The sequence below is a fragment of the Stegodyphus dumicola genome, chromosome 6, assembly GCF_044657685.1.
Source record: "Stegodyphus dumicola isolate Sdum_Otavi_A_Nest chromosome 6, ASM4465768v1".
In the NCBI taxonomy this organism is placed as follows: domain Eukaryota; kingdom Metazoa; phylum Arthropoda; class Arachnida; order Araneae; family Eresidae; genus Stegodyphus; species Stegodyphus dumicola.
Genome location: NC_140773.1, coordinates 63,759,343 through 63,784,330, shown reverse-complemented (window position 1 = coordinate 63,784,330; position 24,988 = coordinate 63,759,343). Strand labels below are relative to the sequence as shown.

General features: G+C 33.7%; 1 protein-coding gene across 7 annotated transcripts in view; it reads left to right on the top strand.

Annotated features, from left to right (window-relative positions):
• The window catches only part of Camta (Calmodulin-binding transcription activator), a 360,727-nt gene that overhangs the window by 249,022 nt on the left and 86,717 nt on the right, over positions 1 to 24,988 (top strand). For all 7 annotated transcript variants that reach the window (XM_085818419.1, XM_085818416.1, XM_085818418.1 and 4 more), the window contains 2 exons: positions 12,586 to 12,657; positions 15,566 to 15,707. In XM_085818419.1, the coding sequence (XP_085674545.1) occupies positions 12,586 to 12,657; positions 15,566 to 15,707 (214 nt within the window). The remainder of the gene's footprint in view (positions 1 to 12,585; positions 12,658 to 15,565; positions 15,708 to 24,988) is intronic.

Genomic DNA, 24,988 nt, shown 5'->3' with positions numbered 1-24,988 from the left:
CTGGTATAATTTGAGACGTAAAATCGAAATATGGAAAAAAATTGGTATGTTATTTCAGAAAAAGTCCGATTTTGTGTCAAAATACCTATGTTAGAATACTGCTATATATAAATCTAATATATATCCTAAGTCGCGCTTTCTAGACATGAAAAACGCAATTTGAATTTTGTCAATCGGCCCAATAGAACGGGAGATATAGCACTGTCCCCCCCCCCTTTTTTTTTTTTTTTTTTTTTTTTTGAGCAGTGTACCTTTTTCTACAACTGGCACTGACACTCAATTTACATTGAGACAAGTAACTTGGCTTCGTAAACCTGTTCCAAGGCCAGACGGCACTTGTACGAATGTGTACTATTTTGAGAGGGGGTCTAATCAAAGACTACGATCACCAAATGATGTAGAAAGGTATTGCACTGAACATAATATTCAGTATGATCCTACCTTGTTTGATTTTAAGGGAAACAATACTTATAGTGGTGAAATCGACCCAACTGGCACTCCTTCAACGTCATATATCTGAGATAGCTGACTAGACATTCAATTCAAGGTCTTCCTGTGTTAAAGCACTCACCTAATTTGTTTTGTGAACATTGCCAAATCAATAAGCAAAGACAAATTTCCTATAGACCCTTAGAAGGTATTCAAGTAAAGAGGCCGCTTGAAAGGGTTTTTTCTGATGCATGGGGCCCTATTAACATTCCAGGTAGGAATAGTGAACGTTATTTTGTTTCCTTTATTGACGAATATTTTCGTTATGTGGTAGTGTACCCCATTGTACAGAAAAGTCAAGTGTTTGAAGTATTTGAAAGGTATATAGCACGTGCATAAAGATCTTTGAACCTTAAGTTGAAATACTTTAGGACTGATAATGGACGAGAATATGATAATGAACAATTCAGGTCATATTGTAATAAAAATGGTGTAAAGCACGAATTTACAGATGTATATACTTCAGAACAGAATGGAGTTTGTGAGAGATTCAATCAAACAGCTCTCAACAATGTACGTGCAATTTTACACGATAGTGGAATGAGTCCTGAATTTTGGTCAGATGCAGTAATGTATTTTGCATATTCATTTAATAGAATTTGTCATAAGGGCCAAGATAGAACCCCATTCGAATTGTACACTAAGCGGAAACCATCAGTACGTCAACTTAAGGCATTTGGAACGATTGCCTATGTGGGAATTCCAAAGGCTAAAAGAAATTCTAAGCTTGATCCAAAGGCGACGAAGGGCCGATTGATTGGGTACAGTGTACAAACAAAAGGGTACAAGATTTGGTTGGAAAATGAGCAAAAGTAGTAGAAACCTTAAATGCTACTTTTAAAGAGTCAATTGGAATGCAGAAAAGTGGCAGTGGAGCTGCACTGGGCACCCTTCCTGATTTGGAATCTGAAGAAAGGATAGAGTTCCAATCTACTGATACTCCTGTTGGCTATTTTCCTGAAATTAGAGGAAAGAACCGATACCAATGTACCTTCTTCTACAACTGGCACTGACACTCAATCTACATTGAGACAAGTAACTTGGCTTCGTAAACCTGTTCCAAGGCCAGACGGCACTCGTACGGATGTGTACTATTTTGAGAGGGGGTCTAATCAAAGACTGCGATCACCAAATGATGTAGAAAGGTATTGCACTGAACATAATATTCAGTATGATCCTACCTTGTTTGATTTTAAGGGAAGCAATACTTATAGTGGTGAAATCGACCCAACTGACACTCCTTCAACGTCATATATCCGAGATAGCTGACTAGAGGTTTCAATTCCAAACACTTATAACCAGGCAATGAAATCCAGAGAAAAGCTTAAATGGATAGAGGCAATGGAAGAGGAAATGGCCAACATGCGAAAGCATAAGGTATGGCATCTTGTTCCACTTCCTAAAGACAAGAGTCCACTAGGTTGCAGGTGGATTTTCAACACTGAACGTGACGAATTTGGAAACATTGTTCGTTTTATAGCTCGTTTAGTGGCTCAGGGTTATCGGCAAATTAAATACGATACCTCTGATGAAACCTACTCTTCTGTAGTTAACTTTTCAGTAATAAGGCTCTTTTTCTCTCTTTTAGTTGCACACCTTGGATGGGCAAATATACAATGCGACGTAAAAAGTGCCTATCTCTAAGCTCCCTTATCAGAGGAAATTTACATGTCCCAACCTCAGGGTTTTGTAGAGCGAGATAAAGAACTTTTGTGTGTCGTTTAGATAGAGCCTTGTATGTTCTGCATCAGAGTGGGCGATTATGGTACTACGAGTTGGATAGAACGCTATGTAACCTAGGGTTTATCAAGTTTGAGTGGTGTAATTGTGTCTATCGTTTTAAAGATTTTGTCATTCTGTTGGTTTATGTTGATGATATTGTTGTGTTTGGACATAGTGAAGTTCAGGCTAAAAAGATATTAAAAGTCCTGAATTCCCGTTTTGATTTGAAAATTTTAGGTAAAACAAGAAAGCTTTTGGGTGTGGAATTTGAATATGAGAACAATAGTGTTTTAATTCATCAACAATTATATATAGAAGACATAGTTGATCGATTCAAGTCTTTTAAAATACAAATTACTTCCCTTCCAATAGTTAAAGGTGTGAAATACTCGTTAAAGATGTGAAATAGTTAAAGGTGTGAAAATAAAAGTCTCAAAGTCCCAGTACACAAGAAGAAATGACTGAAATGATGAACTATCCTTATAGAAATGTTTTGGGATGTCTCTCGTTTCTTTGCAATCGTACTCGTCCGGATATAGCTTATGCTGTTAATATATTTTCTCAGTTCCAAAGCAATCCTGGTAAGTTTCACTGGGAAGGATTACTTAAACTTTTAGGATACGTTTCCAATACCAGACAGCACAAACTTAAACTGGTATGCAAGGAACTGAAGCTCAATATATATTCAGATACGGATTTTGCGTCAAGCAAGGATGATATGGTGTCTATTGGTGGACAAATAGCTTTGTTGGGAGAATCACCTGTATCTTGGCGTACATTTAAAGAAAGGGGGTGAGTTTTTCTACTATGGAGCCTGAATTTATCTCCATGACTGAATCAGCAAAAGAATTAGTTTGGTTTAAAAACATTTATGATGAATGCATTCAGTTTAAAATTGCAAGTAACTATGTTTCAAGACCAATATTGTTTGCAGATAACATGGTTGCTATATGTTTTACAAAATCACCCATTGAAAACTCAAGGACAAAACATATAGATATAAAACTATTTTTCATTCGTGATCTATTGAACAGGGAAATTTTTGATTTAAAATATGTTCCAAGTAAAGATAATCTGGCTGATCCCATGACAAAACCGCTGACTAAGCATAACCTGATAAGATTTTGTAGAACAATTTTCTTATGAAACTTGTTTTTGCGTATATTTAAATTAAGAGTTTTGTTTATTTGAAAATGATATGTTATAAGTCATATTATGATGAATATTAGGTAAAGGTAAAACTGTATAGTGTAGAATGTTGTATGATTGATCAGGGCTGTGGGTAAAAGTATTGAGTGTATGATCATACGTATGTCTTTGTGTTGTTTTGTAACATGTTGGACTTTCTTGTTATGGTAAAATTTTGAATAATGAAAGATGTTCCTAAAGGAAAATTTTTCTTGAAAAAAATTTCTGAATTGAATGAAGTTGTGATATTTATTTATTCTTGTTTTGAATTTTGTAAAGATACTGGCGTTCAGTTTTATTTCAGGTCGGAGATGATGATGTGGGGGGGGCATTTGTTGGAAAATATGACTTATTGTAACCCTTTTACTGCATCATCTCTCCTCCTTGAAATGTTTATTAGGCTTAGTTCTTATTTTAATGGGATATAGTAGTTACTTCTACCTCTTTTTCTTACTGCCACTGTTTGTGTTGAGAACGGACTGTTTCAACCTAATTATGCAAAAACGAAACGTGATGTTACGTCATCTGGAAAGCCGAATCGTGCCGATAGCTGATTGGTTGCCGTGAGATGACGTCATGCCTACTTCTGGTATAAGTATCTCGCGTCGCTCTGGCTCGGAAGACATCGCCACCCATCGATCAAATTCGTGGGATAATTTCCTAAAAAACATGGATCTTTACCCAAACTCTGTTTGGAAAGTAGCTAAATCACTCAGAAATCTTTCACCCAATCAAATTCACCCCCTGTATCACATGGGCAAATTTCACCACTTCGAAGACTCCATTGCTGCAAAAGAATGCAAAAGAATTAGAAAACATTTTTAAACAACATGAAAATAATAATTCTGATCACGAAAAAGATATTAATTACTCTGTCAATAGCATCCTCAACAGTCCCAGCATTAATTTTTTTACGCCTGCATCTCCAAACGAAGTTCAGCAAATTATTAAAAAATTAAAGAAGCGCAAAGCTAAAGGATATGATGTGATTTCTAATGAAGCGTTGCAAGCTTTACATAGAAGATGCATAGTCTTAATTACAAATATTTTTAATGCTTGTATTAGACTCAGCTACTTTCCATCGCAGTGGAAACACTCGATCATTGTTACCATCCCGAAACCAGGAAAAGATCCAAAGCTAGCAAAAAATTATAGACCCATCAGTCTTCTGCCAGCGCTTGGAAAAGTTTTCGAACGAGTACTTAGTGCTCGGCTCACCAATCATCTAGAAAGCCTTAATCTAATAGACAAGCATCAATTTGGATTCCGCAAAGGCCACACTACCACACATCAAATTTTAAATTTAGTTGAATTTATTGCCCAAGAATTTACAAAAAAGAACGGAGTAGCGGCATGCTTCCTCGATTTCGAAAAAGCTTTCGATCGAGTGTGGCATGCTGGCTTACTTCATAAGCTATCTAACTTCCTTTTACCAAAGTGATTTACAGTGGAGTAGCTCAAGGCAGCATTTTAGGACCGAAGCTTTTTACAATATTCATAAATGATATGCCTCTACCTTTTCATTCTAATATACTCAAATATGCCGACGACACAGTCATCCTCACCAGTTCACGAAGTCCAAATAAGGCTTTAGAGAAACTTCAGCTCCAAGTCAACATTATTAACAAATTTTGTCAAGACTGGAAAATCAAACTAAATACTGATAAATGCTGCGTAGTTCTCTTCCGCAGATACAGAAAAAATATTCCAGTGAATATAAATATCCGACTCAATAACCAAGATATTCCTGTTGCCAACTCCTATAAATATTTAGGTGTCTATATTGACAAAACCCTAAATTTCAAAGGTCATATTCAATATGTTACAAATAAGGCTAACGCTGCTTTCATTGCTCTCTACTCATTAATTGGAAGAATCTCTAAGTTAAACCTCCGTACCAAGAAAAATATCTACATCTCACTTATTCGCCCAATAATCCTGTATGCAGTTCCAGCCTGTGCTACTGCCCGAAAAATAGACAGACAAAAATTAAATGTTCTTCAAAACAAAATCTTACGTAGCATAGTGAACGCACCCTGGTTCCTGCGAAATTCACAAAGACCTGGATATCAACCCAATTCACGACTAAATCCTAATTTCTGCACACAACTTCTTTGAAGATATGAGAAATTCTCCCTATGAAGCTATTAAATCGCTTACAGACTATGACCCTACTATTGAGCATGTAGTGAAAAGACCTCGAACGATCCACCACAATTCTAAGTGGTGGTAGTGTATATAACGTAAAAAAAAAAAAAAAAAAAAAAAAAAAAAAAAAAAAAAAAAATTACTATTTTTCTGCAGTTACTATTCAAGAAAGATGAACTTTGCAAAGTTAGGACTTAATTTTTCATCGATGAATTCTTCGTTTTGCTACTTATTTAACCAAGATTTTTACTTTTTATTTTTAATATTTCGTATCGTGTGTTTTAAAATCAAAGTTTGTGGTAACACCAAGTGCTTACTCTCACTCATTAGATTTTTACTAGTGAGCTACATGACCTCATTTTCGCCTTTTACAATTTCCCATTCATTTAATGATTATATCGCAAGTTTAGAAGATTTTCAAGTGTTTCAAAAGACATAGGACTCTTAAATTCACAAATAGATGTTGCTTTACTATGTTCGAACTTTATTTATTTCCAAAAACTAGAAAAAACTTAATTTTTCGAACTCTGACTCCTCGACCAATCTAAATGCCGGACGCTGATCACGTGTTTCTGCTCTTCTTGATTCACCCAGAAGATTAGACTTCTCGCCACCATTTATATAATCACCCATGCTATGCCATGATATGCAATTTAGCAAAACTTATTTTATGAGTTCTCTCATTTATTGATCTCGCCTTCGGGCGCGGTGTATTTTTAAATACACCTCTTAAATTTTTAACTTTATGGCCTATGGTAAAATGATAATATACTCGTAAGAGCTCCTAGTAGCTAAAGCCAGCAGTAAAGATATGATCCAATATCCAAGCTCAGCCCTTCTAGTTCCTGGCTCTTGGGTGTGCGGTTTCCAGCCCCTTTTGAAGGATGCGTGCCATCCGGTGAATAAGTTCCTTGGTTCCTGTCCACAAGATGACTATTCCTGAATAAGTTCCTTGGTTCCTGTATACAAGATGACCTTTCCAGAATAAGTTCCTTGGTTCCAGAGGCTACAATGTGAGTGATTGCCGTGGGCGGCATCCATGTTCTTCATGAAGGCGGCATTTAAAATAAGTTAGCGGCGATTCCTCGTGTTCAACTACTGTAAGCGGAGTTAGGCCAGATTTAAGTGCTTTCAAGGACTTAATTTAAATTTCAGGTGCTTTCTTGACCATTGATCATGGACTTATTGAATGTGTAGCCAATTTCATTTGAAACCGCATAATTTCTGTTTAGGACAATTTGTTTGTATTGAATGCCAGTATTTTTGGAGAGCCAGTATTTGAGCCAGAGCGACGCGAGATACTTATAGCAGAAGTAGGAATGACGTCATCTCACGGCAACCAATCAGCTATCGGGACGAATCGGCTTTTCAGATGACGTAACATCACGTTTCGTTTTTGAATCTCAATTAGGCTGAAACCAAGGAGGTTAGAATAGAAGGAGGGAGGGTTCGCAGTTTCCTCCACTATCGGGGAATGAAACTCCGCCGAACAAGCGACGTCCATGTTTGTGACTTCAAAACATTGCATTACGGCAGTGATATGTACGTGTTTCTAAGCTGTTCTGTGCATTTATTTTCCAGTAAAAATATGTTAAATTTATAATGAAATCCCTCGCTATTGTTGAATTTTTGTTTTAAAGTAATAAAGATGATATCCATAATTTACTATGTACAGCAAATTATTAAGAAATAGTTCGAAATCTAAATGCATGCGCATAACATTAAAGCCTTTAAAAAATGATGTTTCTGCATATTTCACGGTTTTGCTTAGGTTAGAAAATAAATCTTAATAAAATAAAACAGATTTATGTGAATTCATTGATTTCAGTTTATGCGCATTTCATATTTAGTAATCTCAAAGAAACTGCCTTTAATTAAGTTGAATTACAGGAATACACCTATATAAGTTTTTGGATACATCTTTCCACATGTTCAATGGTGTAAATATTTTACTTAATTTTATCACTATACTGCCCAGAAATTTGTAAGTTTATGCAAAAAATTTTTAACAACAGAACAGTTTATCTTAACTTAAAAAAATGAATAATAATTAATATATAAAGAAAAGCATTGCTTTATTTAACACCTTTACAATTAATAAAAATAGTAACAATTGATTTCTTACTTTTCATGAAAGTTATAAAACGAATTAACTAAAAGTTTCAAATTTTACAATTTAAATCCTACCATATAGCATTGTATCTTAAGGAACGAAGATACCAGCTATCAACAGAAACATTAAAATGTATTTAATATATTTTGATTATAGTTATATTAAATAACCTATTTTAAATCCTCTTTTTTCACATCTGGAAAGAAAACCACATGACATTGTGATATTTTTTGACATAGTTGTCATATTACATAAAATAAGAAAATTAATACTTAAGTGTGAAAAATAATGCCCGGAATTTTTTTCGAGAATCTATTTGTGCATCCATATGCAATACAAGCTGACATGCTTCAAAAAGAAAAGAAAAAAATGTTGCAATGACAGACTTCCTTGCACAAGTCACGGTGATAACAGGAAGATGGCCGCTAAGCTTCACCGTTTGAGTTGAACCTTCCCTCCTTCTATTCTAACCTCCTTGGCTGAAACAGTCCGTTCTCAACGCAAACAGTGGCAGTAAGAAAAAGTAGAAGTAACTAATATATTACTTTAAAATAAGAACTAAACTAAATAAACATTTCAAGGAGTAGAGATGATGCCGTAAAAGGTTTACAATAAGCTATATTTTCCAACATATTATGCGTTAACGCATGTGCAGAAAGTCTGTAGCTTTAAGGTCTGGATTATAGATCATTCCGGATTATGGGTGTCTGGATTAACGACTTTTGACTGTACTACATTTAGTAAGGAATTATAAGCCAAATAAAATAAAAACATCTGCCTTGAAGATAAGGATTGTGCTGACAGATCAACTTCCAGTTCATTGCGCGCCACGACGTCCCCCCCCCCTGCAGAGCAGCGTGAAATTGATAAACAGATTTTGGAATAGTTATAGAAACAAAGGATATGCCTTTATCCATTTTTTGCAGCAATTCCACTTTTTGTTTGATGAACATTGAAACATGCTTTCGCTTTGTAAATACTTTGGCAGCTCCAGAATCGGAAATTCTTTTTGACATAATCGAAAGTTCAAGCTTACTTTTATAAAATTGCTCTAACAGTCTGCAAAAAATAATAAGCCGGATGCAATTAGTAGATTAAGGAACAATGCAATCTGCAACATTAACTGAACTAGCTAATTAGATAATTTTAGCTTAGCTTATACCATCCGTTATACATTAAACGCGCATGCGTAAACGTATTATGCGCATGCATAAACGCATATGCGCATGTGCAGAAAGTTTGTAGCTTTGAGGTCCGGATTATGGAGTCCGGATTAAAAACTTTTGACTGTACTAAAGTTTGTTATTATCCTAATAATAAATACAGGCATAAACAATTAGAAGGATATCTTGTACAATTAAGTATCTAACAGTTTGTGAATGTTACATAATAGTTGAAGAATGTAGAGTTCTAATGCCAGGTTTAAAGATGCAGAACCAGATTTAATGATAGCGCCAACAAATCTTAAATTCAGTTTTAATAAATGTGCTCTACATTCCTTATATGAACTTCAATATTAATCTATTAAAGTCGAGAGAGGTTGCATATGTTTGTGTGATCTAAAAGCTAAAAGTCCAAAAGTAGAGGTCTACTTGAGTTCTCTAGAAAACAAGAGCTTCTTTGAAGTGGAATCTGTATGCATATGAGGTCACTTTATAAAATGAAGGATCACAGTTTAAAACAAAATGTTTATGGAGATAAAATTCAGCAGAACTTCACAATGCATTACATGAAATTTTTAATGCTTAGTGAATAGGTAGTAGTACAACATTCCTTTGGGCTATTGTTCATGAAGGGTATGCCAGGCATACAAGATGATTGAAGATTTAGAAAATCAAAAATACCAACTAATTGAAGTGCAGGTACAAGACCCAGGATAACTGGTTCAGTTACACTAGACTGCAAAATAAAGAGGTAAAAAATTTGAGAAGCATCTGGCTGCAGACAGCATAACACTGGCTGCATATAAGCATTCTGTACAGTGCCATGCACTTAGGAAAAATCTCTTCTCGTGATTGGATATGGCTTTTGATGACATCATTTCTTCTACCCTAAGTAATGCCTTGATTTTGCTTGGGCTCGAGGTTACACCTCCACACGGTTTGTTTACATTTCGATTTTTATGTGCATTGTATTTTTATTGCTATGAGATTACACTTCTTACAACACTGGTGTGGTGAATTTAATATAAAAAATTTATTCCCCCCCCTCGAAAGAAAAAGTATTTTTTCTTCTTGTGCTAACTCCGTAAATCTGTATTATTATTAGGTGCAGAGATTTTTAATAAATGTATTCTTACTTTAAAACAATTCATATTAAAAGTGTTGTGATTGCTAATTCATTATTTCATGTTTATTATATACCCATTCTCTGCAGATGCAATCTTCGAAAGCTTGAACATCTCAAGCTTGCGAAGATTGCATCTGCCAAGTCAGTTTTCGGAAATAGCAAAAAGGACATTGGTAGCTAACATAGTGAATTCACAATATTTATAATCAGTCTGCAAAAGTAAAATTTATTTTTGAAGTTAGACTAAATATAGATTTGGAACAGAGAAATAGAGATATGTATATTAAATTGAATAATATTCCTTTTGAATATTGCCCATTTTTTAATGTGTAATATCTTTTATACCTTTCCATAAAAATAGTGAGAATGAAGTTTCTTTTCTTATATACATGTATTAAATTCAGTGACAATACTGAATGCATTTTTTTCTTCCACTTAAGGCAACAGAATGTTAAAAAAGGCATGGATATTAACATGGAAATAATATAACATTTGCAAAGAAAATATTTTTTGCAATATGAAAGGAACAGAATGCAACAAAATTGCAGTAATAATAATAATATACTTACTAGCACGCAATGCCTTTATAATTGGATTGAGATTGTCGTTTTTTAGTTTTTGCACTAAATTCATGAGCTCGGCTATTTATATCATCTAAGTGCTTAAGATTGCTTCTGATATTAACAACATCCTTGAAAGATTTTATAATTGTATAATTCCATGAAACAGGAAGCCATCTGCAGAATGCTGCAGCTAAATGTTTTTGTTGCAAATGAAACAAATAACAGTTTTCATGCTTCCGTGTCATTCATGCGCATCATTCGTCTAAAACAAAATCATAAAAATACCATCTAAACATGATTATGCCGAAAGAAAATGATGTCATCGGAAAGTCTGTCCAATCACAAGTACAGATTTTCCCCTATGAGTGTGGCGTGGTACAGAATGCTTATATGCACACCGGCTGTTGCCTAATGTGATATTTGTGGAGGGCTAAAATGAAAAAGTACATCAAGTAATATGGGAGGAAAACAAATGATGGCACTTAACAAAATATGAATTAAAAATTTTGAGCAGAATGGAAATCATTGTCAATCCAATGAAATCTTTTCTCTCCACCACCCCAAAAACTTTACCTTGCTCAACCACTGGTTACGTAAATGATAAATTTTACCTACGATTATCAAAGCATTATTGCAAAAGATGTGAAATGGGAAAAAGTGTGTTTCAGGTGCAAAGAGTGTAACTGCAGCACTTTAGTGTGAGTAATTGCAAAAAAATGTGAAGAAAAGTGTATAAAACTGACATGCTTAAGAATGGGGAATTAACTTTGAAGCTCACTTGTAAAAGGACTAACTGTAAAATCCACAGTTTTCTAAATTTTCCTCGGATTAGAAGAGCTCCCACATGGACGGCGATTTTCTGCCGTGAACAAGTTTCTTTCAGTAGTTACCCCAGCTATTCAAAGATTGAGTAACACTAGTATCCTAGGAAGAATAGCAAATCTTTCAAGAAAATAGATAACGATTATTGTTGTAAAGCAAGGAATTTGCAGAGAATGAATGTAAGCAGAAACTGAAATAAAATTGATCCGAGTAAAAACATTTGAGAGCATTAATTTTAAATTGCTGCCCTTGCAAGGTGTATTATGTGCTGACCTGATGCTCTTTATCTGCTCTAAAAGTAATATGACTGTGATAGAAATTGGCAAAAATAGAATTATTTGCAATTCTGTTTTTTATTCTGGTAATAAACTTGTGGCAGAAAGCTTGAAATCAATTAAAATATTACATAAATAATCTACTTCAAGCAAATTAGTAATTAATAAAAAAGTTCCATTGCATTATTTCGATTTCAAAAGGCAATTATATGTCAAAAATTAAACCTCTGTTTGTTGTGAGCAAGTCTCATTTAAAGTGCCAAAGAGCCTCAAGGTCATGAGCCATAAGAATTGAAGTCTTAGAGAGCCGCACTTTGGCCATGCCTGGCATATGCAGTACTAGCTACTCTGACAAAAAATTAAATGTAGAAATAAATAAATAACAATATAGAAATGAATAAATAATTTAAAGAAAGCTGTTTTGTTAGTAAAACAGGCATATGTAATCGATAACTAGGTGCTAAATAGATAGCCATTTTGTGCTTGATCATAGTCTATTAAAAAAATTAGTTGTATTGAATTAACAATTAGCCAAAAAAAAGTAATTTTGCCTAGACTGTAAGAACTGAATTTAACTTTTTGATTTATGTAGTATGTAAAATGCACTTTAATCTGATATCAGAATTAGACATGCTGGTTGTAACTATACTGCATATGTGATATTCTCATCTAGGTTCCAGAGCAGTTGTTTTTAAGAAAGCTGTTGTAATTATTAATGCTAAAGTTTATTTATTTTCTTAAAAGTACTGGTAGTTTTTGAGTTATTTTAATGTTCAACGAAGCATAATCAATATATTTATATGTTAAATTACATTGTGTACTTCATTAAGAATTTTATGTATTTTTCTGTTTATATTGCTTGTTTACTTTTATTGAAGTTAATAAAGTTATAAAGTTTTACATTAATAATACCTACTGTTGTCTTGTTTCATTGCATTTTATATGATATAGTTTTAATTTTTTTTTATCTTTTTAGTGTATATATGGATGTTACGTGCATTCAGCCATTCTTCCTACATTTCATCGTCGTTGTTATTGGTTATTGCAGGTGAGCAAGGAGGTTTCTTAGTAATTCAAGTTTCTGCAGGGCTAGAAATCAACTAATTGTGCATTTTAAAATAAAAGGAGGGAAATACAGAAATTACAACATATTTGTCTTGTTTTTAAGTTTTAAAATGCATTTCCAGTTTTATGTTTTAGTATGTCTTTGTACAGTACAAAGTCTGAAATCCAGACATCCATTATCTGGAATGATCTGAAATCCGGACCTCAAAACCACCAATAACGTTTTTCTCATAGGCTTTACGCATGAGCATTTGATTCCCCCCTCTTCACATAATTAAACATGGAGAGTTCCGATTCTTAATTTCACTTCAACACTACATAAATAACCTTGTTATTGAAGAAACAATCATTTTAGCATAAATTTGTACCATCGGTAATTTGGCTCCGTTGCTGCGTATCTGCTTGGCACACATCTTAAACCGAAACATTCCACATAGATACATTTTTAATTTGACACCAACCTGGTGAATCATTATTTATTATACTTTCCTTTCATCACAGCCTGAAAACTTGAGTAAATGACTCATCTAGCAATGCCTAAACAATTTTTTTCATGTTAATAATTGAATAACAAAGGAGTATGGTAACATTTTATGTTGACATTACACTTGGCAATGTTTGCAGATTAAAGTTAAATGAGCTAAAAAATGTTGACAAGGAAAAATTTAACAAAAATTTCTTTCCATATGTTAAAAATAGATTTTGTTGATGATACTCATAGCCCTAAAGATTACATTTAGGGCTATCTGAATTAAGAATAACTGATATGTTATTCACGTAAACCCAGAACCAGCACCAGGCCTCGTAAGGTGGCACCAGGTTGCAGAATTTAAGACCCACAGAGACTGCATCAGGCGGTAAGATATCTAGCACCAGCATTCAATAAGGCTTAAGTATATATGGAAATTTATTTATTCAGAACTCTTGATAAGCCTTAAGCATGTCAAGAAATAGACATAAGTATAATAAATAACTAAACTAATACAATTCAAGCTTCATTGTCTTAATGCGCAATAGAAGCAAGATAAAATTTAACGGAATAGCTTAGTCGCCAAACTCACGATGCATAGCCAAATATGTATAAGTGAACGATAGCTAAATTTGACGATGATAGGTGCAAATTTTAAAAGTTTTTTTATATCGCAAAACAAAAGTGAAATTTTCAATTAACGGATTTTGTAAAGAAATGTGCAGAAGTGGTAATAAATGAAGATATTGTAAAAGAAGTTTTTCATTGTGATGACAATGCTTCTCAATCATCAATCAAGGCTTATTAAAAATGAGAAATGCTTATGTGTGTGTATATATATTTCTATTCTTCAGCCTAATTTGACATTTAGCTCTCATGCATCTGAATTAGTTTAGTTGCATATTGGTTTAATTTAGTTTATTTGAGCACCATATAGATAACAGTATTAGTTTGCCCAGTGCGATCCCAATTTTGATGGAGTTCACCGCAAGGGATAAGTTCAAGAGTCTTCTGCCTCTTTTCCTCCATCACCAAACTAATCAGAAGGACTTCTGGCTCACCATGTATTTTAATTGCTCCCATAATCCTGAAAACATTCATGCTTTCAGGATTTGACCCCAAACCTAATGAATGATACATTAGCCAGGAGCACTACCCTTTATACCAATGAGAAAGACAGTGTATCACCAACTATGCTTTTAGAAAATGTGTATCCCTCAAATAATTTTGCATCTTGAAATTCATATTATTCTAAATATTGCTTATATGCAATGTTTTACTTCCTAAATTGTTTCATCAGTATATAAATCTAGTTAGTCAAAAGTGCATGAGTAATTCAGGTGTATAGAAAAATCTTTGCTGTGAATTTGGAAAATGTTTAAACACAGAATTGATTAAATAGACAGATGATGAAATTTAAAATAGCTGTGAATCAAGCGATGAAAATGTAAGTATAGATATGAGTAAATCAATGTATTATACTATTCAAAATTAAAATTATATTTCTTTTTTTTATGTATTTTTGTTCAATATTCTTGTTAGAAAACAAGAATATTGCTGGAGCAATATGTACGCTAAAAAACAAAAATATTTTCTCTTTCCTAACCTTTTTCAAAATTCTATTAAAAGTTTCTTCATCAGAGATTTGTGCAAGATATGAATTTGTCCTATGATTATGCATAGAAAAATATGAAAATCACTTGTAGTCAAAGAGATAAATTCTATAATATCAGGTTCATCTTGCTCAAAATGACAAATAGTTTATTTTCATTTTATTAATGAAGTGGATATCTTGAATGTAACCGGACTATGAGATAGTTGAATAGATTAATTGTAATACAGGATGGTTATAATTAAAGTGACTCTATTCAGATCCCCTGTAGAACCCTTTCTGCCTATTTGACTTTGATGATTGAATTTTGATTAAACTTGGTATATGCGTTATATGGATTATGGGTAACAGATTTCTGCAGTAAAAAAATAGTTCAAAATTTGACCACCAGGTGCCAATTTTCAAAAATTCCTTACGCAAATTAGTCAAATCTATAAAAAGACCTTCAGTCAGAGCCAGAAAATCATTTTGCATGCCTTTGCCACCATTAATCATGCCCTTACAGAAAAAAGATCAAGCTTTACTGGTAAAACTGTTTTATCAGAATGGTAGCAATAGCTTAGCTGTATTGCATAAATATCGTTTAAAGGGACTGCAAAAAGGGCTCTTGTCGAACTATTTTTTATTGCAGAAATCATTTCCCCATGATCCATATAACATGTATACCAAATTTCATCAAAATTTCTAGAAGTAAAACAAGTTCTAGACGGATCTAAATACGGTCACTTTAATTATAACCACCCTGTACATTTTTCATGTTATAAAAGTTCCTTCTCTGATTTTTTTTTTTTTTTTTTTTTTACTATACAGAATCCTGATATAGTACTAGTGCACTATCTGAATGTCCCTTACAGTGATGACAACAAACTTTTGGTTACACCGAGTCTCAGTTACTGTGCTGACAAAAAGGAATGGACAAAGGAGGAACTGGTTTCTCAATTGAAACCTATGTGTATGTTAATAAAATAACTCTGTATTATTTTTTGGTAGATTAATTTATAGTAAATTGAGAAAGAAATTCCTTATATTGTTATGAAGTTAATATCCACCTTAAAAATAACAAAATAGCTTGATTTTAATCTATTGAATTCTTTCACTGAAATATTTAATTTGAAATTTTGCTGTCTTAAAATATATACTATATTATATTAAAATACTATTAGTTTTGTGTGCGTATGAGTTCGTAATAAACTGAACGCACAAGTCTGATAAAAAGATTAAAATTTATTCTTATCAGAATAAGTATAACAAAGCTGGAAAGATAACAGACAGAGATAAGCTTTTATTCAATGTTAAATGCACATGCTGTTGTATTTTTACTTTTCTGGCATAGCTTCCTCTTAAAATTTGTCATGCACTACATTGCACAGGGACATAAAACAATTTCAATTATAATTCTACTAAAAATATCTAAGTAAGTACAAAATTCGTAACATTAATATTGATAATTACTAGCCTGTTATTATCCAGCCTTCAACTGGCCATCACTATTTCTTTTTCTTCTAACAAAATTTCTAACTATCTGAATCCAAGTCTTCATATGGAATCTAACTGATATATTGTGCTAAGAATTTAGTTACAGAAGAAGTCAGTTCACCTTTTCACCTTAACCTGTTATGCCTCAGGTCTAAGATTTCAGTTACTGAAACTACAAAAGTAAACTGAATATTCTCAATGAATCACAGTTATAACTAAAAATGTGTTAAATATTTACTATGTTAACTTGTGCAAATAGTAAGGAATAATGGCTTGATCTTAAATCAGTAGTTATAATAACATTAGTAGGCAAGCCCGCCAGATGAGCGTGCTGCAGCCAAAGGAAAATTTATAAGTTCTATGTACATTAGAAAAGCAAATGTTAGAAACATTACAGTATGAATCAAATCAGTTCATTCTTTCCAAGCAACAACCAATTCATAAGTAATTTTATATTGCCAAACCGGGAAGCAAAAAACTTTTGACACTTTAGGTTAATATGTATGATGTCATAATTTTAATATAATGTAATATAACAACATTTTCTCAATATCAATAAAATAATTAGTGTGACGTTAATGTATCATGTCAGTTATAGTAACCTAAAACAAAAAAGTTGCTAACAGCAGCTATTTATTTAAAATGCTGACATTAATGAAAAATTTTGGACATATAATGACGTCACATGCAATCACATGATTTCTTTAATGTCAGAATATAACCTTATATAATAATATGTTTAAAATTTGGCAATGCTATTTTTATTTCATATTTTGTAAAACTTAGAAATTTTTTATTAACAAAGTCTATGATTTGAAAGCGAGCAGTGACAACACTTTTTGAAATAAAGCAGATTTTTATCTCCAGTGCACAAGATTGTTGCCATTCAGAAAAATGAGTGTGAAAATTGGCATTTTCTAAGTTTTTAATTAATATCTTAGCAGATTAAAGTCGTTTGAAGATGATAATGGTCAAAATGGCTCCTCACAAATTTTTGGAATTGGGAATAATATATTTAATGCTTGGCAATGCTATTTTTATTTCATATTTTGTAAAACTTGGAAATTTTTTATTAACAAAGTCTACAATTTGAAAGCCAGCACTGGCAACACTTTTTGAAATAAAACAAATTTTCATTTCCAGTGTGTGAGACTGTTGCCACTCAGAAAATTGAGACAAAAATTAGTGTTTTTCTGAGTTGTTACTAATTTTGGCTAATTAAAGTCATACAAAGATGAGAATAGTTGAAATGGCTTCCATGAATTTTTGGAATCTGGGGCTCTTTTTCTCGAAGCTCAACTCCCCGCTGGTCCAGAGGGGATTAATGCCACAAACAAACAGACAAGTGTGCACAGATTTTAATAGTATAGATAATTATATATGTAATATGATATAGTATATTGTATATTGAATCTCTATGCAGTTTCTTTTCTTTATATACGAGGGCCATCCAGGAAGTAGATTACGTTTCCGTCTGTGTCCGCTAGGGGCGGGGCTAGTGCGGCCATCTTGGGGTCAGAGCGTTGCGCAGCTCAGTCTGCATCTAGCCGTGCTAGTGAGAGGTTCGTGCTGTGCTCCGTTCAGATACTGTGACGGTTTGAAATGTCTGCGTTAATTGAAAATCCCGCGAGGTGCGCTCAGTAATAAGGTTTCTGACTGCAAAAAACTGTAAACTGATAGAAATCTATCGGCAGCTTCGTGAAGTGTATGGGGACAACATTATCACTGAAGGTGGAGTGCGTCAGTGGGTCATAAGATTTCAAAATGGCCGAACCAATGTTCATGACGAAGATCAAAGTGGGAGACCTAGCATAGTGACCGCCGAACTTCTCAAAAAAGTCGATGCTAAAGTCCGTGAAAATCGAAATTTCACAATAACGCAACTTTCTTTGAGTTTTTCACAAATTTCGCGAAGTTTGTTGCACGAAATCATCAGCGAAAAGCTTGGTTACCACAAGTTTTGTGCAAGATGGATTCCAAAAATCTTGACAGAGGACCACAAAAATCAGTGAATGGCTGCAGCGTTGAACTTTTTGGACGCTTACCATAAGGATGGTGACTCTTTACTCGATCGCATCGTTACTGGTGATGAAACATGGGTGAAACATGTGAACTGTGAAACGAAATTGCAATCAATGCATTGGGGGCACACAAGTTCTCCCCAAAAACCCAAGAAATGCATGCAAACAATGTCGGCAAGGAAGATGATGGCGACTGTTTTTTGGGACAGAAAAGGTGTAATTTTGGTGGACTTCCTGGAAAGAGGCACTACAATAAACTCTCAAAGGTATTGCCAAACTCTCCAAAAACTCAGAAGAGCAATTCAAAACAAGCGCAGAGGAATGTTGAGCTCTAAGATCTTGTTGATTCACGACAACGCCCGGCCCCACACGGCAAATGTCACTCGTAAAGTTCTTGAATCTTTTAAGTGGGAGTTGTTTCCTCATCCGCCGTACAGTCCCGACCTGGCACCGAGCGACTTCCACCTATTCCCAGCAATGAAGAAGTGGCTGGCTATGCAGCGTTTTGATGACGACGCACAGCTGCAAGAAAAAGTAACGAAGTGGTTGAAGGCGCAGGCGGCCGAATTTTTCGACGAAGGAATTTCCAAGCTCGTACATCGCTACGATAAATGCCTTAATTTGTATGGTGACTATGTAGAAAAGTAGTATTTGAGTGTGGCTTTCATCTGTATATAATAAAATTTGTTTCCTATACTTTGTTTATTTTTTTATTCCAAAACGTAATCTACTTTCTGGATAGCCCTCGTACACTGCCCTCCAAAAGTTAGGAACAGCATGTTTTTAAAAGCTCACCATTACAAAAATGTCAGTAACGTTTAAATTCATGGTTCATATGCATGACAGTAATGAAGTTTAAGAAAATATATGCAAAAACAATAGCTATCTCTGTTATTTTACAGAAATGAATACTTATATAGGAGTTAGAGGGAAAAATGCCAAAATTGTAATTTTTGTTCACAAGTGTCGATCTTCATTTGTTATTACAGTTTCGTGGACAATATCTAGGAGAGCCTGTCAATGTCCAGGAGAAATCTTTTGCCCAATTCATTGAGGTGTTGGGCGATTGGATGATAGTAAAAGGGATGTCACAAGCTGATGCATCTAGACGTCTCAATGTCTCTCATAGTGTGGTCCACCAACTATGGAATCAGTTTGAATCTGAAGATTCTGTGTCTAGAAGACATGTTCCAGGCAACCCTAGAGTTACAGCACCTGCGGAAGACCGTTATTTATCTCTTTCAGCCCAAAGGAGAAGTGCCTCAGCTCATGGCAAATCATTTAGTGGCAACAGGAACAAGAATGTCAGCTACTACAGTGAGCAGATTCGTGCACAATACAGGTCTGTATGACAACAAATTATTTGTGTCCCCTTCACCCGAGGACACAGCAGTGCACGTTTGTATTGGGCAAGAGAACACATCTCCTGGACGATTCAACAATTTGCATCTGTTCTCTTCACAGACAAGTCCAGGTTCACATTAGAGAGGGATTCAAGTCGTCGGCTGATCTGGAGGGAACAGCGCACCAGATATTACCAATCTCGTACTGAGGAAAGACACAATTACAGAGGTGGTGGAATAACAGTTTGAGCTGGAGTATCTCTTGTTGGTCATACTGACTTGCATGTGTCCCATGGAGGAACTTTGACCGGTGTGAGATGTCCTGCCCATATGCTGCTGCTATTGGTCCGGGACTTCTTCTAATGGCCTACAATGCATGACCGCACTGAGCTTGGGTTTCTAAAGAATATGTTGAGGGTCATGGTATGGAATGGATAGAATGGCCAGCTCAGTCCCCAGACCTGAATCCAATAGGATATCTTTGAAACTACCTTGGGAGATAGGTTGTTGACAGCATGCAACATCGCTGCCACCAATGTATTGTAGCTAGGGGTGGACACATTCCTTAATAGAACCTGTTTTTGTAATGTTACCACCCCCTTTTTCCCTAAAAAACTGTGATATACTGTTTCTCCAAAACTAGATTTCTCTGTCAAGTGTGAAATTTTTTGTTATAATTTACATTTGTTTTGAACTTATATATATGACATAGAAACCTTCTATGTCACATTTATTAAAGAACTGTTTAATGAACATGTCCTTTAAATGTCTTGTTTCTATATTGCTTCATTCTCAAATTAGACGCAAAAAGCATGCTGTTCCTTAACTTTTGGAGGGCAGTGTATATTGTTTATCAGTATTGGAAAACATTTGTACTTAAGTGTTTTAAAACTTTAATCCCCTGATTTACATGCCCACTTTACTGGTCAAGAGATTTTTCTACTACCTTATATATATATATGCTTATTTATTATTGAAGTATTTTATTTTCTTTTATTCTTAAACCCTTGAACTAAAGTAAATGCTTTCAAAAATCGGAAAGCTCCTAGTAAGGCCATGAAAAAATTCTTTCCTTGTGATCACAATTCTAAAATGCTCCTGCTATTTTATACCTGGACTCTTTTTCTTCCACTAAACATCCTTAATTGTTTGGACACGCTTTTAAGATGCATGTGCACATAGTTATTTGGAAGTATCAGTAAAAATATTCTTGAACATATATGTATATATATGTATGTACAGCAGGCCCATTTGGATGGTTAGTGGTCTAATAAACGAAAAATTAAGGAAATAAGTAATAAATAAATTTGCAAATCTAGGTAATAAATGATGTTTAAATACAGCTTTTCATCACTGGTTCAAAATTTTGTATGCATTAGTAACCAGTATGAAAATGAAGAAACACATAAAACATTTAATTAGTATCAATAAAACATTTGTTTTAAATTAATATTTAGGTATAAAACTTTCACTTAAGAGTGCTGTTCTGATTTTTTTATAAAGATTATTATTCCGAGTTGAATCATTAGGATGTGAGCCTTTCATGTTCTAAATAGCAGCCTTCACATTCTGTACACCTTTGCAAAAGCTGTACTAGCTTCTGAAATAAAAATTAGAAACTGTAAGCTAAAATTCAGTGTGTAATAGTGAATGTGGCAGGTTTCACATCTTGGTTAATGTTACACTTCCAGCCTCTTAAAATTTGTGAGATCTGACTGTATGGAAGATGGTTTAGAGAATGCCTATTAATTTTCTTCAGTTCTTCCAGCATGCCATGTCATATTAGCACCATCCTAAATGAGGAATTCCTGATCTGCCACAATCAAGTATACTGTAGTTTGGCTTTTAGAGCCAGCAAACAAATAACAATTGTTCCTTAGCCTTATTCACATTAATAAAGCATAACATTGAGAAACTTTACAAGCAACAATGAATTGCTTCCACAGAATCTGCACAATATTACCAGTAAACATACTTTTATCACAGCCCAGGTAATTTTACATTATGCTTAGATACAAAATACACGGAGGTAGGAAGTAAGAAGGAGAGTAACCAGTTTTTCCACTACACTGCTTTGAAGCACTGGTGATCCCTTCGTGGTGACCAAAACATTCAGTGACTTACCATTAAGATCAGTGGGTTTTGACACAATGGAATGTAAGTATTTTGTAGTTATGTTGTAAATATGCATATAAATTTATATATTGTTTTCCTACAATATTTCAGTGTCCTAAGTATGTGAAAAAATACATTTTCAAACAACATTTCATTCTAAACATAATTATTCTCAGAACAGTTTGCTCAGAACGGTTTAATTTGAATGAAATATTTTCACAAGTTTTCGTTAATTACATTAGAAAAAAATTTTAAGGTAATTCGATTCTATTCAGTTAAGGATTACAAAAATTAAGATCAAAGTTTATTGTATTATTAATATTAAAATTATGCATTGTTTCTTTTCTATTTATAGAGCTTCTTCCTAAAATACTTTCTCAAATATGACATGATTTTTTAGCTTCTTAGGCATCTTTTAAATCAAAAAATCTAAGTCAATTTATAATTATTTCTTTATTCGGTCCTTTTCAAATTAGAGCACCTTTTATTTTAATAGTCAAATATGTTAAATGTTGGTGCTCATTTCCATGTACTTAACTTTAATGTATTTACTAATTCAGAAGTCAAACAACAAAAATCAGCGTTAATTTACAAAATTTTCACAGGACTAGTTTCGATGGTTTCACCGAACCATCATCTTCAGCTGCAAATGAATCATTCATTCATTTGCGGTTTTGCTGCTTCAGTTAAACATAATCCTTCATTTCAAATACATTCATTTGCGGTTTTGCAGCTGAAGATGATGGTTCGGTAAAACCATTGAAACTAGTCCTGTGAAAATTTTGTAAATTAACGCTGATTTTTGTTGTTTGACTTCTGAATTAGTATTTATTCAGCGTGTTATTGTGTTTTAATGTATTTGTCAACAGGATTTCAATTTATGTTTACAATGCAATGTTAAGGTTATTATATATTTAGATAATATTTGTAATCATTATAAATTTAGATACATTTAGTAATTAGATTTCTTTCATAGTAGTTTATGAATGAATAAATCCTTCATTTCAAATACATTTATGAATAATTTAATAAATGTTTACATATTTTGTTAAAGCCATATAGTACATGCTTTTTGCAAGCATACACATAAATACCATACATATTTCATATTTTTCATTTTTGGCGTGTGCAATCTTTAATTTTTGGGCATTCACTATATTTTTTGAGTAAAGTAATTTACAGTAATTTGGCGTATATCCAAATTCTTGCATAAGAAATGTGTATAAATATAATTTGAATGAAAATTACATGCATTTTTTTAATACCCACTCAAAGGTCAGTTTTTCTTCAAAATTCCTTCACGATGGCGTTTCTCCCTCTAGGCAGATAGCCCTTGCATGTCTTACTCTATTTAATAAAAACTTAACCTGACCTATGTGCCTAATTATAAATATTTTAACATGCATAATTTTATATTTACATTTAGCTATCAAGTGTCAAACTTTTGACTTAACACGCATCTTAAGATACATTCATTATCAAATTGAAATCTTCTAGTAAATATATTTTGGCAGAGCACTCAATATCTCTTTTAGCAATTTTACACAGTTTAATAATTCTCTAATAATATAATAAATAGTAATTATCAGTTTCACATATAAACATTAACTGCATTATCATCAGATTGCAATCTTGATTGCCTTACTCTGCATAATATTGCTTCATTCACCGAATTCGCAAATGTATCCGTCTTCTGTACCACACATTTGTGTAAAACTGTACATAATTTTGTACAAGTGTGTGGTTAGAAATCAAGGAAAAGTTAACTGATTGGCATATATGTGTATATTTATTAAATATGATGAAGATTGCAGCATTTGGTGGTAATTTTTTTAATTAACTCAAATAAGTAAAACGTGTAAACTTAAAGTGATTATTGTTCAGTTATATACAAATAAAATGATGAATTTAAAGTGAGCAACTGTAAAGCCTCTCCTCTAAAAAATTTTAAAAAGTACATGTTAAATAATATACGAATGACAAAAAAATTATTTTATTTAAAACATTTTGGCATTTGAAACATTAAATAAAAGTAGCAAATATTTTATTAAGGGACATATACAGACATATACAATTTTAAACATATACAATTTTAAAGGTACTGTAAAGTATTTTTCATTCTTTAAGCATACCATTTTTGCTAAAATCTGTATTTTTGTAGTTCAACAGCTTAGAATTTTATAAAACAAATTTATAATCAAATTTGCTTTTGTTTGTTATCAAAAAATAACCAAGGGGATTTTTGCATAAATATCACTAAACTATACAAAATGCTATTATCCATCACTCTATGCACCCTAAGCGTGAAGGCCATTCCAACATACCCAGCTAAAACATAGCAGGTGAAGATCCTTCAGGGGATTACCGTCTTGGTGATTGGGTGTCACAATCCTGGAGCCCTAGCAATATCTGCTCCTTTCTGCCTCCTCTCCTCTTAACTGCAAATTTTCTTGTTTCCTTCTCCCTTGTGGTTTCCTCTTTGGAGGTTCGGGCTCATCATAAGAAACTAGAACAGCCTTGTCTCTAGTTTTTCGAGTGGTGAGAAAACTGCGCACGTGTTTGCCGTGTGTGGAGACCCGTGTCACTGGAAAGGAGGGTCCTGGTAGTTGAGGGGCGAGGTACTGTCCCCAACATACTGCTTTGGCCTCTGCTTCAGTTAAACAGGAGGCACTTTGTCGTCCTCATGGGTGTCAATTGGCTGGTCACTAGTCCTTGTGTCAGTGGCTTGGGGACAAGCTCTCGGGAGTTCCTGCTCCAACAATGTACCCGATACTCCGATTGTGACCCAAAGACTAAGAAGCGACATAGAAAGCACTGTATCAGATGTATTTTGTCCATGTTTCTTTATTATAACCAGCTCTGAAGAATTGAAAAAAATGTCACCCTTTCTAATAAACAAACATTTTTTGTCTTCCATAGGAGAAATAAAAAATGTTAAGAGAGTTCGGTCTGGAGACCTTTTGTTAGAAACTGTGACCGGAAAGCAGTCTAATAGTCTTTTGAAACTAACTAAATTAGGACAAGCAAATATTGCAGTTAAGCCACATAACACTCTAAATCCGTTCCAAGAAGGAGTTGGTAGATCAAAATGTGTGTGGTGCTCTTAAGATCAAAATACAGAAAGAAGGTCAGCTCATTCCCACTAAACATGTAATACTTACTTTCAAGTCTCCTAACCTGCCTAAAAACCTAAGCAGGATACCTACACTGCTCAGGCAGGCCATATATACCGAATCCAATGCGTTGCTTTCAGTGTCAGTGCTTTGGACATAGAAAGA